The sequence below is a fragment of the Patella vulgata genome, chromosome 5 (genome assembly GCF_932274485.2).
Source record: "Patella vulgata chromosome 5, xgPatVulg1.2, whole genome shotgun sequence".
Taxonomy (NCBI): Eukaryota; Metazoa; Mollusca; class Gastropoda; family Patellidae; genus Patella; species Patella vulgata.
Window position 1 is genome coordinate 5247177 of NC_065883.2, and position 11515 is coordinate 5258691.

General features: G+C 36.7%; 1 protein-coding gene across 7 annotated transcripts in view; it reads left to right on the forward strand.

The window, feature by feature from the left end:
• The window catches only part of LOC126822121 (reticulon-1-A), a 47529-nt gene extending 36704 nt beyond the window's left edge, over window positions 1–10825 (forward strand). For all 7 annotated transcript variants that reach the window (XM_056101356.1, XM_056101357.1, XM_056101360.1 and 4 more), the window contains 5 exons: window positions 2913–3051; window positions 4236–4305; window positions 5770–5816; window positions 8090–8148; window positions 8736–10825. In XM_056101356.1, the coding sequence (XP_055957331.1) occupies window positions 2913–3051; window positions 4236–4305; window positions 5770–5816; window positions 8090–8148; window positions 8736–8784 (364 nt within the window). In that variant the 3' untranslated portion in view covers window positions 8785–10825. The remainder of the gene's footprint in view (window positions 1–2912; window positions 3052–4235; window positions 4306–5769; window positions 5817–8089; window positions 8149–8735) is intronic.
• The last annotated feature ends 690 nt before the right edge of the window (window positions 10826–11515 follow it).

Consider the following 11515-nt stretch of genomic DNA (forward strand, 5'->3'; position numbering starts at 1 on the left):
GGCCTATCATTGAGTCAGCTGTACGTGACAAGGAGTAGAGTCGCCTGTCCAACCTCGTGGGTTTTCTCTGGGTTCTCCAATTTCCTCCCACTGCTAATAAGACCCCTACACGCAAGCGAATTATTGAAATAAAATTAAACAATGTGTTGGTCCCGAATTGACTTCTCTCTCTAATAATTACTAATCAATAAAATTATAAAATGGAAATGATATGCTTTTCTGCATCGTAGCCGCAGCCTAGACAGAATTTCCATCGGGTTGACCTTAAAAATATCTTTGTTTCACCAAACCCGACCCACAATCGATTTTTTTTTTCAGATTTTTTTTTTTTAAAGTCAGAGAAAGTAATACAGAAAACTTATTAGCTGTATACTACAGATTCATTAATTTTGTTTAATGAATTTTGGGTCTGACGTAAAAAGTAACGAACTTAAAGTTTTTATTAAACTTAAGAGCTAATTTGACAGCTTGATAATTTTCCGGGTGGAAACATTCGTCTTCTTTATTGGCAAACAATTTCAATGACATCGGGATTGTTCGTGATGCAGGACTCGCACACGATTTGCCACGAACTTGAATTGTGAAACTCCTTTAATTCGTTTATAACGATCGTGCGGGTTGTGCCTTCATTTTTCTCGAAAACGGATATTGAAAATATCGTCGCCATGTTTAAAACGACGCACCACAGACATAAAGGCAGAATCATTTCGTGGGAATGGACGTTCTTTCGTCTGCAACCATTTTGTTGAGAAGCGACACCAATGACGCTTTCGTCATGATCAACCAATTTCAATAATAAATCAAACCATAGCCATAGTAAAGGGAAATATCTCTCGTGATATATTTCAGGTTGACACACAAAATAAAATAAAAAGATCGCGGAAAAGTGCAATAAAATAATTTAAGTCGGGGGTGGTTTTAGTTAGTCGGTCGCTTTAGGCGAAACAAAAATATTTTTAAGGTCAGCATCATAGCACACATGTAAATGCAAAACTGGTAAAATGTAATTGGTGTGATGTGATAAACTAATTTAGGTTCACAGACACACGATAATATAAAGAGTAAGACATTGGCAATTACGGCAGTATACTTGTTGAATAATAAATGATCTATTATTGATAATTATATGACATAAATAGTTGACCGATAATACAATAATAGGTGGCCACAGTGGCTAAGTGGGTAAGATGCTGGCTCGCTAGCCTGGTGGTTGCGTGTTAGACACCTGCATTGACCGAGAAAGTTCATCCAGATTTTCCGTCGTGGTTCCCCCTTGTCAGTGATGCAGGGCGGAGGGCCTGACAAGGACAGCTGTCTAGTCGTTCGGATGGGATGCAAAACCGAGGTCCCATGTACACGTTGGCGTGCACCTAAAAGATCCCTTGACAGCTGGAATTCGATATACATGTAAGAGTATGCCGTAGTCCCTTTGTCCGGGCAAAATTTCCCTCATAGCACACTGTATGGCGTATGCCCGTCTTCATTAGCCCAGCATAGGAGCAGAACAGTAGGACATCAAACCCATTTCATTTCATTTCATTGGGACTAACATACGATACAATTTTATTTCAATAATTTGGTTGTGTGTAAAGATCAGTGGCCTAAAACATTCACAGGGTCATGCTTGTTAATTTGATACCACATACATTCTACATGTATATAGGGGGTTGATCGAGGCGATAAAGTGTGATGAGTGAACATACAATTACACACTTCGATTTTATTTCTATACATTTGTATAGTTCTTGCCATTAAAACAAGGTTGTTGCACATTATTTCAATATTAACTACATGTATTTATGTTGTTGATTTAAGATAAAACTGTTATATACAGCCCTGTAGATAATCTAGATCACAACTACACAGCCCTGTGTTATAAACAGCCCTGTAGATAGAGTCTATATCACAACTACACAGCCTTGTATTATATCTATAACAAACAGCCCTGTAGATAGAGTCTAGATCACAACTACACAGCCTTGTATTATAGTATATATAACAAACAGCCCTGTAGATAGAGTCTATATCTACAGCCCTGTAGGTAGACTAGATCACAACTACATAACCTTGTATTTTATTATGCCATTAATTGATTTGTTTTGTACTGAGAGAGCAAGCTGACTGATTCTTAGATCATTCTGGTAGACAGTCCATTGATTTTTACCATACATACTTGAATATTTACCATCCCTCCACGGTACGAATATATACAATGTCTGGTTGACCTAAACTCACGTTTATACAAATAAACGTCAATATATAACAATGTATAAAGATCGTGGAATAAACCAGCCAGCAGAATAAATAGATCTCAGAGATATAGCTTGTGTCGTCTATAAAGATCGTGGAATAAGTCAGCCAGCTAGCAGGATAAATAGATAAATTAAAAAAAATATCAGAGATATAGCTTGTCGTTTATTGACCATCAAATCTTGCTCAGTGAATAGTGTGCAAGCTCATTAGCAAGAAGGCACAGGATCGATTCCCTGGTGCCAGTTGAGAAAGTTCAAGATTTTCAAGCCCGATTCTTTCTCCCCACCCCACCCCACCCCCACATCCTTTGTTGTAGGTCCTAGCAGGACAGAAGGCCTGATAAGGACAAGCATTTAGGATTAGGGATTGAAGAAAAAACCAAGGTACACGTTGGCATGTACATGTACATGTTCATTGTGAAACGAAACAAAGATTTATGAAATTAAGACAAACATAGGGACACCAACAACAACAGATTAATGAATCTATAAGATCAATTAAATGAATTGCATTACTAACTTTAATTACAGACAATATCTACAGGCATATTTATGAAACTAAGACAAACATAGGGACACCAACAAGAAGTAATTAATGAATCTATAAGATTAATTAAATGAATTGCATTACTAACTTAAATAAAATTTTATATATTACAGACAATATCTAGAGGCAGATTTGGAACTACCAGAAGATAAGGTGAAGCCTGCTGTAGAAAATGTCTTACGTCATGTGAACTGTACAGCCAAGGAAGTTAGACGATTGTTTCTTATTGAAGATTTAGTCGACAGCATCAAGGTATGTTAAAAATCAATTATGCTGCAGATTCAATTTTTATACACCCACATTTTCATGTGGACGTATATTGTTGCCCCTGTCCTTCCACAATTTGTTTGTGTACATTCTACAGGTCACAATTCTTATCCAGTTTTGATGAAACTTCATACGACATAAAAACTGTTGACGTTTAACCATCTAAATGTTAGTGTAAAGTTGTGAAACCTCTCTATTATATGGAACATATTATTTGTAACATACATTATGGGAGATTAGATAAAGAGCTGGCATTCTCACTATAATAGTTAAAAACTAGATAATGTAAAGGGAATTTGCTGAAAATTTCAGTTGAATTGATCCACTCTGAACCGAGAACTTAATGATTGAATTTTCGACCTAGCCTCGATCATCATTACTAAAGTCGGTACGATAAAAAAAACCAACATAGTCTCGAATATTCATTTCTTGATATAATCATGAATGAGCATTGAGCAGCAGATCGGATCCAAATCCAGTAAATATCACAGGCTGGTGATGACATCGAGAGTTGATTATGGCCTGGATAAGTTAATTAAAGATACATTATGGGAGGTTTTTATAGAGAATTGGCCATTCTTGCTATAACAGTTCAAAAGAAGATGATGAAAGAAGAATATATTGAAAATTTCAGTCAAATTACTTTATTCTGAACATAGTTATCATCGTTGTAATATTTGACTATAAATGGTAGTGAAATGTGCCTTCACCTTTGCCGATCGTTTGATTGACAGGCATTAACTCCACCTACATATCTTGATTATCAAGTAAAGTTTTCAATGGCATGCGGAAATGCTCTACAGCGGCCTCGCTAAGTACACTCTATCATTTAGCCTCGATCTAACTGACGTATTCTCATCAGGATGCGCCATATTTCAATTAATTGATAAGTGAAATTCTATTTAAATCCGAGCTGTAGCCGAGCCATCCGTGGGTCTACAGAGTTGATTTTGGGCTTGTTGTTTAAATAAAGATCTAATTTATAATTTCTATAACATCTGAAGCCTAAATTAAGACTTGCAATAATCAGATTTTGCTCTTGCATAATGTATGTTTAATGTATTATTAATAATTTAGATAATATTTCAGGCCTAAAGAAAGACCTGATAGGTAGATTAAGCTCTTGTATAATGTATGTTTAATGATTGACTGTTTTTTCTCTATTGTAGTTTGGAATACTTCTGTGGTTGTTGACATATATTGGATCATGGTTTAATGGCATGACATTAATTATTCTAGGTAAGAATATCAACATAACAATTACCTTCATTAACCCAGTCAGGGCAGTAGGATGCTAAACCCCCTTTCATATCTCAGGCTCTGGCTTCATTAACCCAGTCAGGGCAGTAGGACACTAAACCCCCTTTCATCTCTCTGGCTTCATTAACCCAGTCAGGGCAGTAGGACGCTAAATCCCATTTTATCTCTCTGGCTTCATTAACCCAGTCAACTGTCTAGTCATTCAGATGGGACAAAAAACCGAGGTCCCGTGTACACATTGTGCCTGCACGTAAATGATCCCTTGGCAGTTGGGATTCGATATAATAGGCCATAGTTCGGCTGTCCGGACAAAATTTCCTTCGTGGCAGACTGTATGGCGTATGCCCGTCTCATTAGCCCTTCTACTGCTAAAAGACCCCTATGCGCAAGCGAATTATTGAAATAAAATTAAACCATATATAGGTCTCGAATTGACCTAGTTTATGTCGAGTGGACATTAAACCCCATTTCACTCTTTTTCTGGTGAAACATGTTTAGTCAGTCCACGAGTTCTACTTTTCAGCCCCCCACATCCTTCCTAACAATATTTACACTTAAAATACAGATGTGACGTCATCCTTTGATGTTGGCGTACCATTATTTCAAATAATCGTACTTGCCAAGTGTGACTAGTTAAAATTTTGAACCAGAGTAACGTATTTCATTGCAAAGCATGTGCAAGTGTCTGTATTTTAAGTTGTTTAATGGTCTCAAGCTTAAAACATTGCAAAATATATTGTAAAAACACTCGGGCCTCACAGCCCTCTTGTTTGGTACAATATATTACTTAAAGGAGCTAAATCGCTAATATTTGGGACCTGGAAATAGACACAAATGGGTCGCAACGCATATAATAATGTAATGTGAATGTATATAAACTGATTTACATTCAACCGTTTCTGTTTTTACTGCAATTTCTAATCAGTTATGTTCTGCGAAATACGCCATAAGTCTTAATTGAATGGCAATCTTTAGCGTCTGGTTATTCCTGTCTACACCGATGATATTTATTGCGCATGCTCTCCAGATAAGAATATAGCGTCACCATTTGACATGACTTGTGGAATATGTCTAGCTGCATTCTTTGAGTCCCTTGTTCCAAATGGCACTGAAACACATTATGGTACACGATTCGTGTACCAATGGTAAAATATTTAATTTGTCTTGAATATTGGATATCAGAAGCCCATCTTTTCCCTGTAAGATCACAACATCAATGTTGATATAAATTGACAAATAATTTGTGTTTTCAATGTTGGAAGATTTTTGATGTTATTGAGTTAGAGACTTGGCTACTTTAATGTCTTGCTCACGACCATTAAACAATACATATAAATGGCTATGGTAGTAAGTGTATCTTTCAGAAACTCAACTTAAGTAACTTTTACGATATGTGATTAGGATTTGTAATATATTTTGTACAAATTGTGTTTTATTTTTCAGCTGTTGTAGCAGTTTTCACTTTACCTAAGATCTATGAGACATACAAGGTAAGAATTAATATCTTCCATAGCAACTGTTTAAGGGAACTAATCAACCTTCTATAAAGCCATTAGACGTTTCTTGATGTTCTCAGTTGTTTGTTCCGCGTATCAACCTTCTGTAAAGTCATTACGGGATTGTTCTTGAGGTACCTTTAACCTCAAATAACCACATGATTTGAATTTCACGTGCACAATTTAAACAGTGCTAGATACTTGATGATAATCTTTGTAGTTTGTGTCGATGTGTAAGTTTCCCACAGTTGATATTTGTACTATGCCGCTAGGATTTTTATTTTCAATAACAGCCTGGAAATTGTTGCTATCTACTACATAAATATACTATTCAAAAAAAGTAGGGGATATTTGATTTTGGGGGCATAATACTAAAATATGCAAATGACTACGAAAAAAGTCACTATAGAACCTAACAGAAGAAACATTTCCAGTTACATGTGACGCCCAAACGCACCAATAGCTACCGCATGGAATGCAGGTGATGCTTGGGATCATCATGGGGGTCCAACCCAAGATTTGCACGACTCTGACTTTGAATGTTACAGTCATTGTGGCATTGAATTCCAGGGTGGAAACATCAGTTTAATTGTTTTAGTGACCAGAAAACAAATTTTGATATGCGTCGGCTTACCCAAAATGAAAGGTTACGTGCCCTTGCATGCTACAGATCGGCACAACACAGGCGGTTGTGGCGCGGACGATGAATGTTTCTCAGTCTGTCATAAGCAGGCTATGGTCCAGATACCGTGATACACAATCTGTACAGGACAGACCACGCTCAGGTCGACCAAGGGCGACAACTCAAGCCCAGGATCGATTTATCCGTACCTTGGCCTTGAGAAATCGTGTCATCACAGCAAATCAGATCAGCGCTCGTCTTCAAACAGACACTGGTGTGAGAGTGAGTGGCCAGACGATTCGGAATCAACTGCATAGGGGTCACCTTCGCGCCCGACGTCCTCGCGTGATCCCTTGTTTGAGAGATCATCACATTCAGGCAAGACGTCGTTGGTGTAGGGATCGTCAACACTGGGATAATCGACGCTGGAGCAATGTGATGATTTCAGAGTCAAGGTTCACTGTTGATTTTTTGGACAGACGTAGGAGGGTGTGGCGTCGTCGAAACGAGCGCTTCCAAGACGTTAACGTCATCAGACATGATCGATTTGGGGGTGGTTCTGTTATGGTGTGGGGAGGCATCACTGTTGCTGGAAGAACGGCTTTACATGTTGTTGCAGGGCGTGTTACAGGCCAGTACTACCGGGACAACATCTTGGCAGTCCATGTTGTGCCGTTCGCACGACGTCATGGCCGCCGTTTCATCTTCCAGGATGACAACGCAAGATGTCACAGGGCCAGGATCGTTACAGGTTACCTCCAACAACAGAACATCACCACATTACCTTGGCCGGCACTGAGTCCCAACCTCTCCCCCATCGAGCATGTCTGGGACATGCTTGGACAGAGGTTACGTCAACATCGTCCTGCCAATGTCCAAGAACTTGCTGCTGCGTTGCAACAGGAATGGGACAATCTGGACCAAAATGACCTTAGACGTCTCATTAGGAGTATGCCACGTCGGATCAATGCTTGTTTGGCAAACAGAGGAGGATTTACCCGTTACTGACTTGGTTGTGATGCTGTGGTAACTTTGCTGTTTGACCCCGGGTATCATTTTACCCTTATAATGGTCAGTCTGTGCCTTACTTAGTCTAACGATCATTTGGAATAAATCGATGAATGTGAACTTCATTTCATTTTGTCATTTGTTTCTTCGTCAGTTTCATTAGGTGACTTTAATAACACTTAAAAATCAAATATCCCCTACTTTTTTTGAATAGTATATTTACTTGTTATAGATATAAGTCTGGTTTATTGAAAATACGGACCTTGTGATGGGTCAATAAGAGGTTGGATCACTAACGGGGAGGCCCCGATGTCGGCCGTCAATGTACTTCAGGATTTTTGATCATAAGGTCTGTCATTGAGTCAAGTGACATAGTTTCGATTCCCCGGTTGAACATGATAAGGAGTAGGGTCGCCCGTCCAACCTCGTGGGGTTTTTTTTCCGGGTCCTGTGGTTTCCTTCCACTGCTAAAGACCCCTACGCTAAAACAAATTATTGAAATAAAATTGAATCATATGTTAGTCCTGAAATGACCTGGTTTGTGTGAGTGGAGGCTACCCCCCCTCTCTCTCTTTCTCTCTCTCTTACTGTCTGTCAAGGGGAGCTAACTGTAATTATTTCTCTATGTTTATTACAGGTTCAGATTGATAATTACGTGGGTTTGGCTACCACACAGATTAATAAAGTCTTGTCACAGTAAGTACACCTTTATATTATAGTGGTCAAGTGGTTTAACACACATGCACTTTAGATCATAAGGTCTATCATGGTGTCGTGGCATGACCAGGAGTGGCATCGTCGTGTCAACTTCATGGTCTTTCTAATGGATACGGGACAACTCCGGTTTCATCCCCACTGCTAAACACCCCTTTGCACAAGTAAATTAATGAAATAAAGACCCATACGTGCATGCAGATTATTGAAATAAAATTATTCAATATGTTTCCCTGAAATGATTCAAAATCCCTCATTGATCAGTGGCTTTAGAAATGTACATATTTGCGTAATATTAGCGTATTGTCCCTTCAGTACAATCAACGCCATTTTTGGGTTAGTGCTAAATGATAAGGCCAAGTTACGAGATGTAAACAGGGCTAGCACTAATCCCAACCCTAACCCTAGCTCTAATGCTTACCCTAACCCACAATCTCACCAACAATCACGTGCCCTAACCTTATTTACATCTCAATGACCTTGACAAAAATTTAGCTGGCCTTAACAAATAGATTTGGCACCATATTGTCTGAGAAAATTTAAATCATGTAATTATTTGTGTATTTCAGAGTTCAGGCTAAGGTACCCTTTTTGAAGAAGAAAGCAAAGACTCAGTGAGAAGTAGAAAAACAAGTTCTAGAAAACGTAAAACTCGAGATGTCACACAATGCTTCATGTGTCGTCAGCACAACAGTCTTCAATAAAACTTTATACAAAAAAAAAATATATATATATAATAAATAGGACTAATTTGCTGTTTGCCTTATTGCCACCTTTATTTGATAAAAAAAAAAGTTTAAAAAAAAGGAAAGTTTTTTTTATTTTATCGCATAGTTTGGTATATCAGCGAATCTCCCACAAACGTGAAACTTGAATATGGTTGTATTGATGAGACTGGATATGAAAGAAAGCTTTGAATATTAATTATTTAACGATAGAGGCAAAAAAATAAACTTTGAAATTGTTGGAAAAAAAGTTAAAGTGTTGTGTGGCCAGTAGTTGATGAGAAAAAAAAAATGTTATAAAATGTCTGGACATTTAATTTGAATTTATAAGATTTGATGCTTTTTAACTATTAAATTGAGTATTATGTATTAAACATCATCTGTAATTCGTATGTATATGTATTGCATTTTGCTGCATCCTCATTATTCATTCAGTGTGTTTTAAGATTTCGGTTGCAGTTTAGTTATTTCGTTATTAAAATCTTAAATTAGAACTTCCATAGTGGTTGAGAATTGTTTTTTGTTTCTGATCTCAGTGACTGAAGAATATACTCTAACATATTGTTTTGGGTTTTTTTTCTCAAAATTCTTCGATTTTGTTTGTGGTCCTTTTAGTTCTTTTATAAATATAAAAGTTTGGACTTGATTAGATGTGTTCCTGTTAAACAGGGACGGAACGGAACTGACTTCATAGGAAGTTGATTTTCTTATTTTAAATTTATGGCTGTGTGGGGTGAGACTATTTGTGATATAATTATTATTCAGTTCAGTTCAGTTAATATTAGCTTTACGTAATATCAATGCAATATTTAGTTCGATGCCATGTATTATTACTATTCCTAAGTTAACACCCTTTTTTTATATTCGGTGCATTTATCGTCATATTAAATGATTAAGTTCGCATGAAAAAAATGAGTTTAATTCAATTTTTTTTTTACAATTCTTCCAAGATGAAATAAAGATTGCTTAGAAATTAATAAGACACTCATTTGCAAGAAAATATAAAAATGGATTTTTTAAAAAAGATTACTAGACCGATCTCCTAAATTGTACATTAATTAGTGGAGCTATATTAATTGTATAAACAAAGTTTATAATTAGAGACTATATCCTGTAAATGTTTAGAAATTATTTGACTTGTTTTTTAAACTAACAACTGATGAAAATTTTACATAGAATATTGTAAACTTCACGTATGTGATTCACTGTGTGTATATGATATGATATGCTTATATGACAGGAGATTAATTAATTAATTTAATTTAAATATTTTTTTTTTTTAAATTTAGATTTCTAATATGTATAAATATATACGCCTTGCCGTGAATGTGGTAACGATAGATGTAGTTAAAAGTCATGTCTAATCGATGTTTAGAAAATCTCATTGTCTAAGTCCTGTTTATCAAGTCTAACAAATATATATTGCTCAAAATGATGGAGTTTGTCTTCAATGTAATGTTAGAAAAATATCTCAATTCAATTCGATTTTTGGCTAAATTGAATAAAGAAATGATCACTCAATTTAATTCGATTTTTAGCTAAATTGAATAAAGAAATGATCACTCGAAGACTGATGATAAACGCTTTGTAGTTCGACTTGTATCTCGTAAAGAGTTAATATCGTATACTTCATCAATATGGGTGCGTAACTCCTATCGGTTATCACTATACTAATTGATATCCCATGTTTGTTAACCGAGATTAGTATAATATCAAGATTTGCGTTAATCCTATTGATGCCATGTTTTCCTGTATTCTATTACTTGCACTGCTTGTTCCAAGTTTGTGATTCACTCTCCTATCCTGTCTATTAATATTGTAAAATATTATATATCTCTAAAATAAACTGTTTCTAAATTCTATAAAGTACTATTTCTTCCTTTCTTACATCCATACATACGTTTAAATAATTTAATAAATGTACTATAAAAATATTTTTATGTTGTGAATTCTCTTTTGTGGATATATCAGTTTAACAAGTCTGAGTGTACTTTATGAATCAGGAACCGACCCATCCTCTGTATCTCCAGTGGTATTGTCCTGTTCTACTCAATGAACCCGGGGGTTTGGATGGCCGAATGGTTAGCACGTGCGCGCTGTATCATAAAGCCTGTCATTGAGTCAACTGGCGTGGTTTCGAATCCCCGGTTGTACGTGACAAGGAGTAGGGTTGCCTGTCCAACCTCGTGGGTTTTCTCCGGGTCCTCTGGTTTCCTCCCACTGCTAAAGACCCCTATGCGCAAGCGAATTATTGAAATAAAATTAAACCATATGTTAGTCCCGAAATGACCTAGTTTGTGTCGAGTGGATGTTAAACCCCATTTCTCTCTCTCACTTTATGAATCAGGAACCGACCCATCTTCTTTATCTCCAGTGGTATCGTTCCGTTCTACTCCACTTACCCATGGGTCCATCCATGGGGGTATTCACAGATTCAAATTATCTACCCTTGATGATTTCATTGGCACATAGGTTGTTTCTACAAACCAATCAAAAAACAGTTGACAAGCCAGTCTGACCCTCGTAGTTTACGTTCACAACAATATGGCAGCTTGTTCCAACAAGATGAGAGTTACTTCCCTTTGCCAACCTCCTTTGTATTTAATGATTTGTTTTTATTAGTA